This window comes from Xenopus tropicalis, chromosome 6 (assembly GCF_000004195.4).
Source record: "Xenopus tropicalis strain Nigerian chromosome 6, UCB_Xtro_10.0, whole genome shotgun sequence".
NCBI lineage: Eukaryota > Metazoa > Chordata > Amphibia > Anura > Pipidae > Xenopus > Xenopus tropicalis.
In genome coordinates, this window is record NC_030682.2 from 99,907,605 (window position 1) to 99,928,729 (window position 21,125).

Consider the following 21,125-nt stretch of genomic DNA (forward strand, 5'->3'; position numbering starts at 1 on the left):
ATAAAAAATGCTTTTAAAGACAATCACGAAAAAATGTAACTCGGCTGTGTGTATTGTGAATGCAGCAAAAATGTATTTATTTTTAGCATTTGGGATTACTGTAAAATTACTGTGTATATATTGTCATTTAGTTTAATAACATATATTGTGTATAGAGCTGATACTTAGAGGATGAGATATTTTCTAATGTCCCTTGTTATATGAAAAGAATGATGATTTATTGTAGGGGAAGTTTTGATTAAAATGTACTTTACAGATGCTGGCGATGCTGGAAAAGAATAATGCCTGCCAACAATTATAGCAGTCAGACAAAAAAACAAACCACATTTTGAATAAATCAAAATATGATAAACTGTGCCATTTCTTTAGTGTTAAAATATTATTTTCCACCAACATATCAATCTACTGCAATTCAACTGAAGTTACTGCCACTAAAAGTGCTTTCTACTGGTGACCCACAAAAAAGGGGGATGGCAGCTCCCCAAGTTCTCTGATCAGACATCATGTGTTCAATTTAGTGGCAAATCCTGGTGGGCACACATTTGCTTATACAGAAGAAAACTGAGATATGCTGGCAAGATATTTATCATACATACAGTAGATGGAAATGGGGAAGGTAGAGGTTTTGCATTGATTTTTTTTAGTTTACACCACTGAGGAACTAGTTAGTGATGGCTTTCTTTCTAAAAGAACCAATTTAAAGGGTACATATAGTGTCATGAATAAGTATTTGTCTTTGCATTATACACCTCTAAAAAAATATTATGTAAAACAGACCCTGGCAGACAAATGCAATTGCCTTCAACATGGTGGGGAGCAAGAACTTTGGGGTGGTAGTGCATGTGATCTACTTAAGATTTTGTTAACGTATTTGATACAGTTCTGATCAGAAGGTTAGTGATTAAAGTGGTAGCTCATCTTAATATTAAATTTTATTATCATTCAGACAACGATTTTCTAAGACAATAAGCAATTAGTCTTCAGTTTTTATTTTTGGTGGTTTTCCAATTATTTTGCTTTTTAAACAGCAGCTTGCAGTTTCACAGAAAGCAGTCAGTGGTTTAAATAACAGATTGAAGAACAAAAGGGAGAGGGTGTCAAAAAAAGAAAAGTAATAAGTATTAATAACAATAACACCGTAGCCTCACAGAGCCATGGTTTTTTTGGCTGAAGGGTCAGCAAATCCCATTTGAACGCTGGGAAAAAGGTAGAAGAAAAAGACCAAATGAAAAGTGATTAATAACAGACAATGTCATACCACAATAAAAGTTAACTTAAAGGAGAATTACCCCTGTGGGCAATACTGGTCTCAAACATAGTGTACATGGACAGTGACCAGGAGACAAAGATGATAATGTGGTGATATATTAAATATTTTCCTATAAGAGAAGTATGAGACCTTAGGAGTCTCAGCTCATTGGTTCTTAATAGATGTATAAATGACAGTAATAGCCATGGCTATAGTCTGTTTGTATGTAAAAGATTTTAAGAGGAATAGGTGATGCTGGAAGATAAACTCAAGGGTAAAAGTTGATGCATAATTGTTTTTTTTCCCCCAACAAAAATAAACTATGTAACGTGCTTGTACTGTTTCTTTGTGACATTGTGTCATCAAGATTGTTGAGTATCAAAATTACGATATTTAATTTATTTATTTTAGTGTTATTTTTCCCCCAAACCTTATGAGAACACATATGGTGTTAAATAAAATGGAGATCTTTAAATGGATACAGTTTCACATATACACTAGTTTAAAGAGTGGACAAAGGCACCTTCAGTTGCAGTAGTATGTGTAGGTGCAACGAGCAAAAGGAGCCCTAACACTTCTTCAGTGTGGTTGTTAATGCCAGAGCACTGTGTGCCGAGTACTTTGCATCTTGACCTGCTGGACTGGTACAAAGTGCAAGTATTGTAAATCACATGTAGGGGTTATAAAGGCACAAATTTAAGGTATTGGAGTTTCTTTCCATGATTTTTTTTCATATTCAGATTGTTTTAATAAATAAGCACATATTCAGGTTTTTTTTTTTAAATAGTGAGTTTATTTCTCTAGAACCTAACAAATTTGAATTTCGATTAATATGCCTCTTAAAGGAGAACTAAAACCTAAATATGAACATGGCTAGAAATGCCATATTTTATATACTGTACTTCGTGAATTTTGATTAATATGCCTCTTAAAGGAGAACTAAAACATGAACATGGCTAGAAATGCCATATTTTATATACTGTACTTCGTGAACCAGCCTAAAGGATTAGCATCTCCAGAATAGTAATGATCTAGGCTTTCGAAGTTGCCACAGGGGGTCACCATACTGGAATCAGAAGTGTCTGCGACACTCACATGCTGTTAAGCAGCTAAGCTTAGGGGTTGTAGCAAATTATCAAGCACAAAATGAGGTTTGTCTGTCTGTGACATTTATATTCTATATATACAGTATATCGTGAATCGGTCCCTAAGCTCAGTAACTGACAGCAGCACAGAGCATGTGCAGTGAAAGAGCAGTAAAGAAGATGGGGAGCTACTGGGGGCAACTTTGGATTCACAGATTTTCCCTGCTAAAGGGCTGTGGTTGCCTTGGGTTGGTACAGAAGGCCAAAACATAATGTGCAACATGTCTAGCCTATTTCTTTACTTAAACTTTAGTTCTCCTTTAATTTACCTGCTATTTTGTTTGTTACCCAATTTTGGGTTTATTTTCTAGGTGTTATTGGCTCTTTTAACATCAATGGTATTAGTTATTTTTTTAATCCACAATGGTAGCACTGAAATTATTTGGCAATATCAATGTATTTAAACCCCTTTCTAAAGAGAAGGAAGTACAGGTATGAGACTTGTTAACCAGAATGCTGGATTTTATTACATCTCAGTTGAGATCAAATACAAAGTACTGTTTTATTATTATAGAGAAAAGGCAAAAAGAAAACAGGTTTCTGGATAAGGGATACTATATCTGTATATACATTCAAAAAATAAATTTTAACACTGTACATAAACTGAAAACGAAAACTTTTGAAAAACAAGTTTGAAAAAAAGGTGAAAAGTCTTAAATGACCATGTTTTTTTCTTTTCTAAGTTCCTTTGTGTCCAAACTGCGACTTTTATCAGGTTTTGTGCTTGAGGTACTAGATACCTTTATATCAAATAAATATTAACAATATACAGGTATGAGACCTGTTATCCAGAATGCTTGGGGCCTGGGGCTTTCCGGATAAGGGGTCTTTCCATAATTTGAATCACCATATCTTAAGTCTACTATAAAAAATAATTTAAACCCTAAATAAACCCAAAAGGATTGCTTTGCCTCCAATAAGGATTTTATTATATCTTAGTTGGGATCAAATGCAAAGTACGGTTTTATTATTATAGAGAAAAGGCAAAAAGAGAACAGGTTTCTGGATAAGGGATGCTATATCTGTATATACTAAAAATAAATTTTAACACTGTACATAAACTGAAAACAAAAAACTTTTTCCCTTAAAAATAATGTTTCTTTACAAAATGCTACATGTGTTGTACCGCATCACACTGAACAGCATTTCCAGAGTGAGGACTTTGGCCAGTCAGGAAATAATCATATCACTTAAGTCTTCTCTGCACAGTAATAAAAGATTTGGTGGGTGATCGTGATTTTTAATGTGCAAGATATTTATGATTGCAGTCAGGTGTAAGGAAAAAGGCTACAGGCAGTTGTAAAGTAAGCCAACATACTTTATCTACATATCCCGAATGGATGAAATGTCATAAATAGATATATGCAAATTGATTATGGATTTATATGGCAACAAGAATGCACAAACCTGATGCATGAACAGAACAAGTGCCCTATTAAACATATATTTTGTTGCCTAAGAATATACTTTTATATTCTTCGTAAAATAAAATATTTGATTTTACACTTAAAATAAATATCATCTAAGTGTAATAAGATAAGGAAGGATAATGGTGCTGCAGGTCTAGGATTATGGTGTTCCTGTGAAGTGTCTCCCTATACTGTTTCATAAACAGCTCTTGTGTAAAAACTATTAGAAACTATAAATGTAAATAATACTGGCAACATGCAAAAACATCTTATTGCAAGACATCAGGAATGTGAAGGCCATATTATGAACCACAAAATGGCCAAGGTGACATGGAGCAGACTGTCAACCTGCAGATAAGCGCAGGATGACACTCTGCCTCCACGCCCCCTATTGGCTGCGTGTGCCTGCATAACTAAAAGAGTTTTTAAGCTTAGGGGGCAGATTGCCACCATGCACTTATCCGCAGGCTGACAATCTGTCCCGTGTGACATTGCCCTTAGGGGCACTTAAGGCCTAAAAAATGTTTTTTTAGACAAACCATTAATGTGCAAAATAAATATATTTTTTTCATGTTTAGAAGACTTGTATTGAGCTAGGGACCAGTTCCAAATCAGAATTTATTTGTTGTCATATTGCACCTTGAAGAAGTGGGTATATCTGTAGATTTACAGAAAATAAGTACATTGTGGCTAGAGTGGACGGATCCTCTGTTTGGCATAATTTTTCATACACTGTTAAGAGCCACAATACTGATGCACCTACAATGGGATTATGCACTACTCTAAAATGCTTATTAATGTGCAATTCTGTTTTGCCTAAATTATGAACAAGTTCAGCTATCTGGCTGTCACTGTTTTATCTGTAGGGTGCCCCGTTTCCCTAAATTTGGAAACCATTAGACACACTCACATTATGGGAATGATTACAATTTTGTCTTCTGATATTGTGGCATTACATCAGCATGTTCTTCCATTTAGTTAAGTCTAAAGTACTGGGTAAAAAGAGAACAAGGGAGCGTGGGTGTAGGCTTTCAGTTCTGAACGGGACAGAAAGATAGATTGATGATAGATAAATTAGAAAGATGATGATAGATAGATGATAGACAGACAGAGAGACTTATTTACTTGTAGGTCCTTCTGTATATTTTTATGGGAAAACAAACAGTAAATTAAACATGTTCATAAATTAGTGGATTATTTATTTATTTTTTCAATGAAGACTCAAAAGAAGAAATACAACAAAGCATGTATATATATATATATATATATATATATATATATATATATATATATATATATATATATACACATTTGTTAATCCATACTGATGTCTGGTTATACCAAACTCTAAAGTGCTTAAGAAATTCAGTAATTCTAAATTACATACTTCTACAATTCCATTTCTGCATGAGTAGGTACATTGCAAATCTGTGGGGTCTTAAATAAAACATTTAGCGTTCAGTCTCTGGATGATATCAATAACCACTTCAGGGTCTACCATTGGACAATGAAGAGATAAAGCATGTATAAGTGTGGCTAATGAGGCATTAATGCTTATTGCCAAAGATGATTATATACAAAGAATAGAAGATTTAGGATATGTATACTGGGATGATGAAAAATAATAGGAATGCTTTGTTTACAGTTTCTGTTCAGTGGAGCCTTTAGTTCAATGCATTTTATTGTTTTAATGCCTTTTAATGGACCTCTACAATATAACTAATAGATGGATCTTAGTACTTGACATGTCATGTTTTCCTTCACAAATGTTTGCTGAAGAATAAACCTGTGATGCTTTGTAAGGCTTACTTTCCAAAACATTACATTGCTTGCAAAACAAATATATCCAGCTTTAACCCAAAAGGGTTTTATCAAGACTAGTACAGCAAGATATATATTCTTTGGAGAAACTACAACATTTTGTGAATAGAACATTTAAATGTATTCTTTATGATAAATAAATAAACAACAGCCTTCATTTGTGATGCTGATTTTATAAGATTCAAGAACCAATTTTCTGTTTAGGCGCGATTATATTATTATGACATGACAAAGCATGTAACTTAATAGGCCTTGCAATGCCTCTCAATTCATGGTCATGTTAGCTTCCTAATATATTTCTCAATTTCTACTGTGTAATTTTTATGTAGTATGCTTAACTAAGCAATGTGTTGTGTCATGTGACACATTTGCTGATTCACATATAGTGGCACATTCATGAAAGTACGAGTTTGAATCTCGAAATGGGAAAAATTCGGATTAGATATGATAATTTCTGATGATCGCAAATATCACGAAAATGCTTCCGAAAAAATCAGAATAGTCACGATAATATTGTATTGGCAATCCCAAATTCACAAAATTTTCGTATCGAACGGTTGTAAAAGACGGGAAAACCTTCTGTGCATGATTTTTTAAGCCCCCCATAGGACTCAATGGCACTCTGCAGCTCCAACCTGGCCCAAGGAAAGTCACGATACCGAAGCTTGAATGAATCCGAAACTTTCGTACTCGGCGCGACAAAACAATTATGTTGCACAAATTTTATTGCAAAGTACAAAAAAGTACGAAAGGTACGAAAATGTCGCAGAAAATACGCATAGTATGACCAAATACAAATTTTTTGTATTTTGTACCTGTCGTACTTTAATAAATGTGCCCCATAGAATCTGTTTAATATGGTGTTACCTATAAATAAAACAGACACAAATTCCGTTTCTTATATCCTCAGTAACACCATCACTAATTTAAAGTGATGCTCAATAATATTCATTCAAACTGAGGTTCAGACAGAAGCACATATTCATGCATACATTCATACCTGGCTCATTTATCAATACCTATAGCAACCAATCAGTGATTGTTTTTTTCCCAGCCAACTGGAGATAGAACAATAAATGCAACAGTTTGATTGGTTTCCATGGGTTACTGCCCACGAGCAAATTTTCCCAGTCTTGATAAATGACCCCAATCCCAGTTTGCTCAAGACACATACATTAACACCCACACACTGGTACGCTACGTAAGACACACACAAAATAGACAACTTCACTTTCTTGAGACAACATTTATTCATAGCCTCACTCTTGCACACTGAATTTAAATAGGCCTACAGCACAAGAAGGGTTCATTTTGGTGCTCAGTCCACACAAACCTTCTTGTAAATCTTTCAAATTATTTCAAGCACAGATTTGGTTTACCTGGTGGTGAGCAGTTTCATTTGCTATTTTGAATAAAAAAAAAACCCAGATAATTAAACAATTTATTTTGTATCTTGTAAATAAAAACACCAGTATTACAAACCTGTATTCACACCAAGGACACCTATAGGGTTTCTCTCCAGTGTGGACTCTTTTGTGCCTTGTTAGATGGGACTGAGTTGTAGATGCAAAGTTGCATTCATCACATTTGAATGGTTTCTCTCCTATTGAAAGAACAGTTAGAAAGAATGGACTGAATTTCACAGCAAGAGTAAATTCAATTCAATTTAAGAAATAATGCTAGCTATAATATATATGATATAAGTCAGTCCGGAGATTAAGCAGGTTAAAAAAAGTTATCTGCTGATGCACAATGTTGCCCAGTGTGTGGTGCATTGGCAGACAAATAATTGAAGACCTGCAGTTCACACAAGGGGCCATTTTGTCTTCTGTTGGAATTTGCACTCCCCAAAGGTGACAAAACAACCTAAAATAACTTTTCCTATGCATTTACTTGAATTATATAGGTGTGAGGCATATTTGTGAGAAAATGCAAAAGGTGGCATATTCTGAAAAATACATTTTAAATTGTCTGGATATATTAAGGTGCCATACAAAGGTATTTCCTGTTGTTGCCGTGTCCACAGGGAGAACAATTTACCATAGGCAAATAAAAATACCCTATGTGTGCTTAAGCTTAAAAGAAATGGGAGGCGTCATGGAAAGAGGCGATTTTTCAACCAGAAGGTGCTGTAAGGCCAATGCCATGAGACGGATTTCTGGCCAAGGCCAAGAATCTACCCCTATGCTCAATGAAGCTTACTGATGTGTCTGCACCTGGAGACACTGAATCAAGTCAGTTTAGAAATATTGGAGCTCCTTTCCCCTGGCAGTATTCCTTTACTAAACTGAATTTGTTACCTTAAAGCATGTACTGTGTTTAAGCCTTTTACTAGGACTGCCTTTATAATTGAATCTGAATCCCTGGTACTTACAGTATACTAATCTCCACTTACCTGTATGTAGCAAACTGCAGTCTGATATTAAATAATAGCTAAGTATATACAATGACATGTTCAACGTTTCAATCTCACTACTGAATGTAATTGCTGTAATCAAGAGTAATGCTTGCGGGCTTTCACCAGGATTCTTATTTATATAACAGTTCTGAAATTTGCCTTTCTTGTTTTATGCATAGCTTCTAATGCAGATATTAAGTACTATATAATTAATCAAGCTCTGCTTAGCTTACTGTTCTACAAATTCCACAAAACAAATATCAAATGCTGTGACTGGAGTGTTGGGGGCACCCTAGAGACACAAAGAGATCTCTATCTGTTATTTCAAGCTTCAGATAATCTTGCTTTACTGCCTACATGCAGACAATCATATGGATGGCAGGATAACATTTATACTCCTAAAAATATATTCTGGAATATTTTTGTCTTAGAATCAAATACTGCTTGTTAAGGGGGGTTGATGGAAGATCTCTGTGATGCATCCTCTCTTATTACTTTCCCTATAATTAATGAATGTTGCTTGTCAGGTTTAGGAAAAAAACAATTCTTAGCCATTTATGCCACAAATATCCCTCACACAGAAGACAGTCACATAATTCAGGAAGTTCCGTTTGGTAGCTATTTGTCAATCATCTCCAGTATAATTGGAGGTGGCTATGCCGTTGATTGAACAAAATACTACTATATGTCATGATGTCTCTTCAAACTGTCAAGAATGTGTAGCCTATGAAGTACAAAGCAATCTCCAAATGAATGATGAACTGACTAGGTGCCTCTATGATCGCAACAGAGCTGAAAAGGGTGTTTTAATTCACTTAAGTGGGGAAATGGAGTGAATTTCTCCTGTTGAAACTGATAACTAGAAAAATAACATACTCAGTATATGCCTGTTTAAAGGAAATTCATCAGACAGAAGCAATTCTAGACATACACTACCTTAAGTATTAATTGACATCAATAGAAATATCAGTATACAGAATATGGGATTAAATAAAATAATTAACAGTCTCTGTTAGCAGCCTTAACCACTCACAGCACTTTTTTTTAATTAGCCTTAGAGGTTCCAATGTGAATGGAGGGGGGACCTCATAATTATAGTTCCAAAATATATTGAATATGCTTACAAAAATGTATATACCCAAAATAAGAGGAAGAGCAAGAAAATGTACTAAAATCTATTCCTCTAATTTATCAACCACATTCTTCCTTTTATTTCTTTTTAGTCTTCCTGTGCAAATTTTAGATTTTTAGAGTCTCTTATGTTCAAATTTGTTGGTTTCCTGTACATTAGCTGTGGGGGGCATATGTATGCACACACATTTATCTATTTCACTTTTCTATAGAGGAACTGGTTCCCTTACCACTTCTTTTATCTATCCTCTATTAAAGCTAAGCCACTGCTCTTTTACTTAGAACATTTTTGTGAATAGAGAAGGTGCTTTGAAGAAAAAAATGACTGCATCTGCATTGTTCTAGCATTTCAACCTGTACCATCACAGCTTTTTGCCATGTTTTTAATGTAATGGCAACTTGACTGTCCCTTGCCTGGGATCACCTACAGAAAACAAATTTTTCAGAACAGAAATAAGAATATTCCAATCCAAATCTGGCTGCCACTGCTTCCCACAGAGGTATATAGGATGCACGTCGGCAGAGTAGTGCTGGGAATGCTCACTTTGGTGTTTCTGAGTGGCAGTCTGCCTGTTACCAGAAGGTCTCCTACAGGCAGATGTTTCTATTTCCCTCTACTGGAAGCAGTGATATACAAATAGGAAAACTTTGACTGTGGCCACACCTCAACATACCAGCGATCGAAGGGCCTGGTGTGCCATAGGTGCATTGATGTTTTGGAACCGTTGACATACATAACTGGTAAAACTGCTTTCAAAGTAGCCAAAGTCCTGTTTAATTTTTTTCCCCCTGCAATGTCCTCACCCTTGTGTCAGCAGACATCTTTTATCAGTTGCCTAAACAAAATCAAACCCAGTCTATCAAGACAAAAAGAACTATCTCTGGAAAATATTCCTTTATTTTCCAGAGACAATGAAGACTTTCTGAAAGTGTCAGTAAATTTCTCATTTTAATTCATGTAGGTCATTTTCATATCCAGATGTTAGTGATCATTGAAAGTTAGGAATTTTCCTGATAGTTACAGTGTCACTCATTTAAACAAGGAGCATGTTTATTATATCATCCATTACAATAACTGATCTTTATACTTCTTTACCCATCTACCCCCCACCCTTAGCTTACAAAAGCAGCTCTGCAAAAATAAAACTGTGCCTGACCAGCTGTGTCTGTGTCCCTGAAGTGCTGCTGAATTTGATTTTAACACTGACAGTGATAGGCAATCAACCATTTGTGCCTTTATTATTCCTTAAACAAACATTTGCTTCAATGTCATGTAGAACAGAAACAAGAAAGAAATGCGTGTTCATATATCATGCATCTACGAAGCTTGAGCAAGAACAAACATATCTTTTATAGCTGCCCCTTTGTCAATAAGAACGGCAGCAGAATTATTTGTATGCATTTTATTAATTGTAATAAGTACTTACACAGATTTGAAATATGCACAGAGAATAGCAGAAATTAAGCCCTCATAGCAGTGTTTGTCCTACCGTATTGCTGCGAGGTGCTTAGAGCAACTGACCAACCTGTATGCTGCCTCCGGTGCTTAGTAAGGGCGTGACGGGTCCCACCAGCAAAGCCACAAAGGTCACACAAGAATGACTTCTCGCCTGTTGCAACAATAAACAGATGTGGAATTGTGGAGGTCACAGATCGTTAAAACATATCTATCAAGGCTTTCAGGGTTACTAATTCCTCCAATCAAATGTTTCCATGTAAATATGTCAAATGGGAATGAAATTACCACTGCGGTTTATTGACTGTGATAAAATCTGAAAAGCACCACTGAACATAATTACATACTTGTCAGACCCATAAAAATTAGCTTTATTATCAATAGAATGGTTTTGTACAACTTCATTTCTGTTAGATGCCTTCCAGATGGGGCTGCTTTATGCACTCGAACAGTTTTTATGCATATCCTGATTTTCTCTCTCTCTCCAATTTCCATACATCTGGCTTTTCTGAGCAGACTAAATATTGTGTAAAGTTCTCATATGACTATAACTATATATCTAAACACATCTATTAATACATACATAGATTAATACACACATAAACACAAACACTCATTTGATCACAAAGCCCTGAACAATTTCTGTCAACTGAAGCAACCGAGAACAAAATACAAAGAAAAACTGATTTAAATAGATTTGGAATATTTTAGTTTAAACTTGAATTACTTCTAATTAACATAAGGTGCACAGAGCTTTTCATTTACACAACTGCTTAACCTATACCATGCCACAGGTTCTAAACTACCAGCACTGCATGTTCTAAGGTTCTGGGTTTTATTTTATAAAATGTTGGATTGTGAGTTACAGCTTGAACAAAATCATATGACCTGGAAATGGTTAATCTATAATAAATGTATTGGCAATGCCCCTTATGACTATACTTGTTTTCTCTCCTCTGATCCAGCTATATATCATGAAGGACAGTGACAGTATCATGCATAACTTATGTCCATTTTTTATAAGAACATATGGACAGACACGACTACGTGATCATAATAAATGGCACATTTCTATGGTAAAATACCCCCCTCCCCCAAAACTGAATTACACCCCTAAAATTGCTATTTAACCAGTTTCTGCTTGGAAGGATTTGTGTTGTCTTTTGTCTCTGTGACTTTTCTCTTAAAGAGCAGTGAAGACAAAACAATGGAAAGGATTGGCACCCAAAACAATGGCAATTGGTACAAGCATGGCATAGCTGTACAACTGTTGCCTGTAAACAGGAAGAGATTTCTGCAGGCGTGCCACAATGGGAAACAATTCAGCATTTTGTTGACACAATTTTCTGAAGAAAAATCCCATTTACAAAAAGCCAACCAATGGTCTGACACTACGCTTATAAAGCAGCATGTCTCCTCTTGTGCACCATTTTTGTTATAGTTTTTATGACAAATGCTAACTGGCTTGAATTCATCATATAATTATTGCCAGCCATACACATAAATTGTATTCACATCCATATGCTGGCAGATTCTGAGGCATGCTTGGGATCACTGTCATGCTGTAAATGCACTTGCCTGTTGGCACCTCAGTGTGATATGACAAGTTATTACATATGGCATGCCAGCAGGCCAGCAGTTTATGGGTATACATGTTATAATACTCATTTTCAACCCAACCCAACATCCTTACATGGTGTGACTACATTTTCAAATCAAAATACTGAGCATTAAATAAATACCAAAACTCTGGCAGACTCTAGAAACAAAATATTCAGTGATCCTAACACCCAAGTAAAAGTTAAAATGCCGAACTAAAGAGCTGCGGGGAAAAAAAGTCAGAACTATAAAGTGAAATTATTTTATATACATTTAAATTCAATAAAGTGATAGCTGTTTGGCCTGCACCTGCAAATGAAGCATTTCTTGCCAGTAACTAATTTTATAAAGGAAGGTTGACAAAGAATGAAATTTGATGTCCCATTTTTCATTTAAGCACAAAAACCACAGTATTGCAAGCAGCTTATGTCCTTTAAAGGACAAGTGCAAATGCTTACATTTTACTGGTGCTACCTTTCTATACAAACAAATGCCCAGGAACATGGTTTCCTCTAAGCTCCATGCCACCATGTCCCAAGATTTCACACAGGCCTCTTGCAGCTAAGACAGCACACATGAATAGTGCAGGAACATCAGAATAGCAGGTAAAACCAGAAAATTCACTGTATTGCTCATTTAGACAGTTGTGGACAGTTGCAAGGGATCCAAGGAAAATACATGAAAATGGCTCTGTGGCGCACAAAAATTATCCATGCTAAATTTTTTAAATAGTTGGTGAGCCTGCCCAAGGTAAAACTATTCTATTCCCTGGTGGTGCCAAACAACCCTCACTGAATGATGTTTTCCTTGTCCTTTAACTACCTTGTCAAAGTGATTTATAATGACCTTTTAAGTGGTTGTCTTTTTACAATATGACACAGGGTGACTAACCCTTTACAGAGGCTGGTGTTTTGTTTCTTACTTAGTCTTATTATTCTTATGTCTACCCCATACAATATCATGCACAAATGTACATTGCAGCTGGAGCTGCAGAATGTTGAGTGTACTACTTGGAACAGGATCAAAGAAATTAGGTGAGATGGTTCAACAGTCCTTTGTAATTGGCTGGAAATCATTTTATGAAATACTAAAAAGATAATAGAGGATTAAAAGTTAGGGGATTTGAAAAAAAAAAAAACAAAAAACAACTAGAAAAATTAAGCTTGCCAACTGCCTAAAATTAACCTCATACTGTATTTATGAAAATGAAAGCTAAATAAAACTTTTCAATAGTCTTAAGCTGGCCATACACTAGGCCATAAAAGCACAGCCCCTTTAAAATGAGTCTGCAACTTATTGGCCCCCAGACTGCCTGATTGATATGTGGGTAAAAAACAGGCAGGAAAATGTTGTTGTTGAATAAGGTGTGCATCAAGTGTTGTAGACCTTTAGTATAATATATGGTTTAAAGTGTTTAAGCCCAGCATGTGGGTGTCCAAAGAGCAAAAAAATCCATTTATTAGGCGAGTTTGCGGATCTTTAGGTTTAAGTCATTTGTAACTGCAATGGAAACTAGTATTTACCTGTTTGCCCCTTTTTGTTTTAAGGTTCTAATTTTTATTCATTAGGAAAAAACTGTTTTTAGAAGATTAAAAGGCTGGGTTAAAAGAAATGTTAGTTTTCATTTATAGAAATATTCCTGCTGCAAGTTTACACAGAGTACACACATGCTGGACGCACAGGAAGTATGAGCTGGATGTTTGTTATTATTCTTGTAAATAAATGCAATATATTTTAGTGAGTGAATGGTGTCTTATATGTGTTACTGCACATGCTCAGTATTGCTATAAATGTGTGTATGGAGAGCTGTGGTTGAATTAATGTATATTTGTATCACATTTTTATTCTCGTCATAACCAGGTATACATAGAAACGAGAATAACTATAACAATGCTGACATAAATATACATTTTTGTAACTTAAAAACTAGCATAAATACAAAATGGTGGCAAAACAATCCTATTGGGCTTATGTAAAGTTTTACTTTATATTTACTATGCAATTGCACTTAATGTTTAAGTTTTTTTAGGAGAATTAACTAATGTAAGTGGATCCAAATAACGGAGCAACCCCTTCATTTGGAAAACCCCAGGGACACTGAACAAGAATGCACACCTTAAGCAAATATATTCCTTGCTTACTGTGCACATACACTCATTTTGTAATAGCACTCCCGAAAGGACTGGAAGACTATCACCCAGCCACAGTGGTCACTAACCCTTCTGCACAACAATTTAACTATTGTTATAGGGAATCATAATCTTTTTTTGCAGTTGGGGGGGAAGGTAGCAAATTTTGCCTTCTGTCCTCATGTAACATGGGAAATTCATTTTCTCCAGGCCTTCAGGCCTTTCACTTGCATTTGGAAAATGTATTTTATAAGGGAATTTATATTTAAATAGAACAGGAATACATCTTCATTTCTACAAAAGATTTCTTTAGAGCAGTGCTGTCCAACTTCTGTGGCACCGAGGGCCGGAATTTTTCCGGCCTCCGTGGTGGAGGGCTGATAATGGAAGCTAGTATTGACCACTCCCCTTTTTAAAACCACACCCACTTGAAACCACACCCATGTTATTGCATGACCATAGCCATATTAATGGTGGTAGTACAGCAAAAACCTACCATACTCTGCCTTCTCTACCCTGCTGTGTGTGCCATACTCTGCCTTCCCTACCCTGCCTGTGTGCGCCACACTCTGCCTTCCCTACCCTGCCTGAGTGTGCCATACTCTGCCTTCCCTACCCTGCCTGTGTGTATGGCACACACAGCATAGGGCAGGCAGAGTATGGCACACACAGGTAGCCTACAGTAACACAATGCTGCCACTGCTCCTGCTGCCAGTCTGCACAATAACTATATATTAAAAAACTTTTAATTGCAGTACCACCTCAGTATATGTTCTTTTTATAGTGTGCAGGGTTTATTTTTGGGTTTTTACTGCTCCTACAGTCTGAGGTGTGAACAGGTGAACAATGTGGGTGATTACAGCCTGAGCCTGAGGTGTGAACAATGCAGGGGATGAACAATGTAGGGATTAAAAGGTGTGAACAACACAGGGGATTACATTTTTAAACAATACAGGGGGTTTACAGCCTGAATCTGAGGTTTAACCATGCCGGGGGCCGGTACTGATACCATTTAAAGCTTACACAAAGGTAAGTTATCAAAGCAGCCAGACAGGTGGGGGGCCACACAGAGGGGGGGTCGCGGGCCGCCAGTTGGACAGCACTGCTTTAGAGCATAAATGCAGTGAAAGTGTTGATATAGCTCACTTGCATTGTGCATGTTTTAATCACAGGCATTTAATTTAGGGAACCAAATTGTCATTTTTTTTAAATTCAGATATTCCCATTTTTCATTTTGGTGACATTTAGTTTGTGAGTGCACAGAATTTAACTAATGTATGATTACAGAATCCTCACTTGTAACCTTAACATTTCTTAGACAGATAAAATGAATGATTGCTTTGGGTGACCACATCAAATGCTTACATGATAACAGGGACAGGATAGAAATTGGGAGTTTTTTTTTTTTTTTTTTTTTTTTAAGTGTGCCATTTTGCATTCAAAAGTAAAAAGACACAGGAACCAATTATTTATTTTCTATTAGAAAATAGCCACTGTCCCCTCTCTCTCATTATGGTGCAGACTACAAGACCTAACAACAAAAATCCATATTATTGATCTAACCAAGTCTCCACAATTATTCTTTAGAAGGAAACACCGACGATAAATTACATCTGCACTGGCTTTTCATCTGCTGCTCGATATAAGTGATCTCTCAGGGCAGGCTGGAGACCTTAAATCGTCAACACCCTTGTCAGAAGAGCTAAGGAGACTAGGGCCTCCCACAAACTCTTTAGATATTTCTCAATAAGGAACTTTGTAGCCTGTAATTCTTTTCCAACAATGTCATTTTGTAAAAGTGAACATGCAGTCTGCATTTATATGTGCTAAATTTAGTCAGGTGCTGCAAATAGTCCAATATATTTAAATCATTTCCTTAATCTATAAACCGGGGTTTTCATTAGTAACTAATGTCAGCAAATACAAGACACTGCAAGCAAAACACAAGTCAAGTAGGCATAAATATTGTTTTACAAAACTACAATCGAACAGTTATCACTACATCAGGACTATATTTTAATAACCTTTGAGGGCTATACTGACATTTACAATGCAATTTTTATAATAATAAACAATTCTTTCTTAACCAACCTGTGTGAGTCCTGTAGTGATCTTTCATGGCTGATGCAGTGAGGAAAGAATAATGGCATGTAGGCCAGGTACATTTAAAGGGCTTTTCTCCAGTGTGTAGTTTCATGTGATTGTTCAGAGCCCACCTCTCCCTGAAACTTCTATCGCAGAGGTTGCACGAGAATTTCCTAAAATAAGAAATCACATAGATTTAATGGTGGGTTTGAAACTGTGGTATGAAAAAATACATCTACAATGTAAAAAAAGCTGAAAATTGGTTAAAGCTATTTCTGCTCTGAAAAGAACTGCAGCCCAGGTCTGTCATGTCTGTATAACCAGGCATTGATTTTTCTGTCGAGCCCTGGCAAGTCAGCCATTTATTCTCAGCTTTGCGGTTGGGCCCAACGGGTTTGAAAAATTCTGTTACTGTCCAGTCGCCCCTGAGGCAAATATAAGAATAGATTTCACCTGTATAGACCTACACCACTTATCCAGGGCATGTGCTGTCAGAGCAAAGGCTAAATGAAAAGCTATCTGTTCTGAAGAGCTCAGACAGCCAAACGGTGCTAAATGCTATACTGCTGCTGAAATAGATCTCTACTACGTTAACCCTTCTCTTTTAGACCTGTGAGGGTAGAGATAGAATTCACTGGACCACAGGTTACATAAGCTCACTAGATAGAATTAAACGGTCACACATGCCAAAGAATTCAAGGCAAAGAGTGTGTTACTTTAGGTTTACCATTTCAGTAATGAGAGAAAAGGTAAAATATAGATTCTGCTGCAAAAAAAAGTTAAAGGAACAAAATGGCTTGGTCTGAAATAATAACACTGAATCTCATTTACACAAAAATGAATCTAAACTGAAAACAACATTTAATTTCTGGATTCATATTTTATGGATACTGTACATGCAAATACAATGTTAAGTTGACAAAAAGGCTGTAAGCACTATGGCACACATAGAAAGGATCATTTACTAAAAAAGTGCAAAATTCAAGCAGAAAAAAAAACCAAGATAGCTGCTTAGTGAGAGCTTTGTGTATTGGGTTTTCAATGGACACAACTGTTCTTCCGTTTCGAAACATAGCTATATGCTTAGCGATTAGCCCTGCAACGTTTTGATCTCAACTAGTGAGCAGTGTCTGAATTAAAGCACTAATATAAGCTTCTTCTTACTGATGGCAACAGGAAGTGCTGCAAGTAGTTCCCGATACACCAACAAAGGTATAAAAATATCCCAAACTAGGTGTTTTCCTTTTGAAGTATCACATAGAGTCTCCTAACTGCTACAAAACACAACCACCTAGGATGCCTACGGAGAAGGACACCAACAGTCCCTTGCAAGAGGTGAGAGTAAAAGACAAAGTTGTGTTATGCAGCTGTCCAAAATATTATCATGGGGGAAGGACTGGATGAGATAAAGAAGAATGCCGGGAGGGGGTGTCTGGGGAATGACACATCTATCAGCTTCTGTAACCGAAAAACAACAATGTACAGAAGCTCTATGGAAGGGAAAAGGCCCTAGGGTAGCTCTGCCCAGCTCTCTATAAACTGTTGGCTATCTTCTGAATAAGATTTATAATGTGTGTTACTCTAATTACTCTGCACACATAAATCATTAATACAATACTTAAGTACAACCAGAACAGCAGGGCAAATTAGTTGAAAAACTAATGTATGATTTTGACTAATCATCTGTAAAATGACAAACATTTTGAATATTCCATCCACTGAATTTTCAGGGTACAACAAAACAGAGAAATAGTTATAAAGTAACACTAAAAAATTCAGTTAAAATTCCTTAAAGGACATGTAAATCCCACACACAAAAATCAGCGAACAGCCTCTTTGAAATCTTTCAATACCTGCCACACTGGTTGTCCAGAATTTAATAATAAGGCTGCAACATCTCCTTAATCACTTAGATTTCCTTCTCCTCCTGTAACCCACTTGCCTCCCACCGTCGGGGATTTGCTTTGATTCCTGGCTTGCCAGACATGCTCAATTGTTCTAAAATCGGATTACTAAACACGCCCCCCATGTCTAGCAGCCAGTAAAGAGATGGCATTGCTTGTTCCCATACAAATTCAGCTCTAGCTGTCTGCTTCAGTTTTTTTCTCCTCTCCTCAGCTCAGCTCAGCTCAAACAAAGCAGAACTTTTAGCAAAGACAGTTCTGCCTGTGTGAGCCTGTATTCTTGGTGAAATGTATGTTGAATAAGGGTTTGTGTGTGTGTGTATGCTGTTTGCAGATCTAAATGTACTGTAACTGATTATGTATCAGAGGAAAAATGGCCACCGGGTGAAAGCTGCTATTTGCTGTAGGAAAATGTGATGGTGCTGGCAAGCGGAGGGGATATATGCCGTACAAATGATGCCATTTGGGTGGGGGAGATGTCCTTTCAGTTATAATTTTAATATCTCCCACTGCAAATGTGCTATTCGTGATGAACAAAATTGTCTCAGTGAAGCAACACATTAGATATTCACTTTCAGTGTTTTATCTGCAGTAGACTGATCAAAGCTAATTTCTGATTGGTTTCTATGGGTTACTCCACTGAGGCAATCGGCCCATAGAACAAAGGAGTATTCACCATAAATATCATCAGTTCCATATTCAAAAGGCTGCAGCTACTCTAATAACCTATCGTAACAAACCTATCGCAAGCAGGAGGTATTTACTGATACTTAAAGGCAAAAATCTTATTTGTTTCTATGGGTTAGTTGGTGCCTTTTATCATAAGTGGGTTAGTTCTAGAGATATAAAGCTACTATAGCAATGTGTACAGTTATAGCTGTAGAACTAACCCAGTGACTGGAAAAACTACCTGTTCTGAGAAGTGACAAGCACCTTCTATTCATGTTAAAGACAGGAGGCACAAAGGGTATTTAGTGTTTCTCTGCAAGCTGAAATATGCAGGAAGAGAAAAGATACCTGTGCAATTCGCCTAAAGAAGCAGTGAGGTAAACGTAGAGTTTTATCAAGGTAAAGGCATTGTGGATTATATTTTATTGATGGTGAAACTGATTCACCACATTGTGACCTGTGTATTCCTTAAGTAACATTAAAATCCCATGCTGTGAGCTGGCAAACCAGTGACTAACATGCCAAAGTGGTAAAGCTTCACCGCACCGGACTAAAGCTGTCCGCACTACAAAATAAAATAGTAGATAGTCAAAAACTATAACAAATGTTAAAATGTAGTTATTTAAAATTTAGTACTCCATTTGTGGCATTACATGAAAATATTTATAAATATATTGCCATTTGAAGTATAGAAGCCACCAAACTTGAAAATATATATATATATTCCGGTAATTGAGAGTTCTCTGTGAGGCATTTGGGTTGTTTTATTTTGGCATAAAAATGCCATTTGTAAGCATGCAGATAAAACACGTCTGCCTTAACTCATTCTGAAAACTGGGATTTTGCATTAAATGCACTTAATATTTTTCACTGTTTTCTGTTTGTTATAAATCACATTTACTACTTACTTCACCATGTTTTAATATCTACTTATCTTCTTTTGCAGAGAGCAAAAATATCTGGAAAAGCTGAAACTAACTGGCTGTCTTTGATGCCAATCAAATAAAAAAAAACAAAAAAAAAAAATCCTGCACAGTTCCTCAGAATATCTGCACTTTTAAAACAAACTCTGATCCCACAAGAAAAATGTATTCTGCAACCCCCTCAGGATTTAAAAAAAAAAAAAAAATCCTTTCACCACAGAGAAATTAAAAATATCTTGAACCTTTACAAGGTGACCCTCTGATTCAATAGTATTTTCTCACTTTCCCTGCGTAACTTATTGTACAGCGCTGCGGAATATGTTGGCGCTTTATAAATAAATGTTAATGTAATGTAATGTAGCAATGATCCTACTCTGAGAGGATGCATAGGGTTCTTCTGAGGAAAGAATGGGGATTTATTTTTGCACTTAATCCATAATACACTGGTCAGAGCAAAGAAGCAAAACATTGTATGCTGTTTGTAAGGATCTGTAGTCCAAAATAAGCTATCAAAGAAATGTAGAGAAAATGCTTCTCCAGCTACAAATTTAGGCACTAGTGTGACCCTCTGGGTAGCACTTGAGTGTCGAGTCCACCTGTGTGCACACTTGGGCCATCTATGGAGATGCTGTTTGTGCCTTGAAAACAAGAGGCGAAAAGAGTTTTGTTGAAATATCCTGTATGTATGACTGCCCTACTATTAAAATAAAACTACAGAATACTTTTGCCCCCTATAACAATACAATTATGTTATCCTTCAAAACTACAATCTGCTTTTAGGCAAAATGCTAAGACATTACAGCACTACTTTTGGTGCAGTCTTGCATTGTACATTTTACCTCAAATGTTTCCTATCTATGCAACATGAGATTATCACATTACATAACTTCCACCTCCCAAAAAAACATCAAAACATTAAGTTGTAGCAAGCAACTACAGGAGTCTTGTCAACTGAGCATAGAGCTGTTCTGAAGAGACACTTGGGGCAGATTTATCAAATAAAATTGTTCGTACGTTTAAAAAGCACGATACAAAAAAATCGTATTTGATACAATTTTTTTGTATTGTGCATTTTAAAGTACGAAAATACGATTTTTTTTTTTATCTGAGCTGATCAGGAACAGGATGAAAGTTCCTGTGTGGAACTGAAACGTCGGTCACAATAAACCCCTGATTTTTTTGCTACTTTGTGACTCTGCGTAAAAAT

General features: G+C 36.2%; 1 protein-coding gene across 4 annotated transcripts in view; it reads right to left on the reverse strand.

The window, feature by feature from the left end:
- The window catches only part of znf407 (zinc finger protein 407), a 252,048-nt gene that overhangs the window by 78,466 nt on the left and 152,457 nt on the right, over positions 1 to 21,125 (reverse strand). For all 4 annotated transcript variants that reach the window (XM_002941882.5, XM_012965376.3, XM_004915265.4 and 1 more), the window contains exons 5-7: positions 16,429 to 16,595; positions 10,680 to 10,763; positions 7,107 to 7,227 (exon numbers count right to left, since the gene is read on the reverse strand). In XM_002941882.5, coding sequence (XP_002941928.2) covers positions 7,107 to 7,227; positions 10,680 to 10,763; positions 16,429 to 16,595 — 372 coding nt within the window. The remainder of the gene's footprint in view (positions 1 to 7,106; positions 7,228 to 10,679; positions 10,764 to 16,428; positions 16,596 to 21,125) is intronic.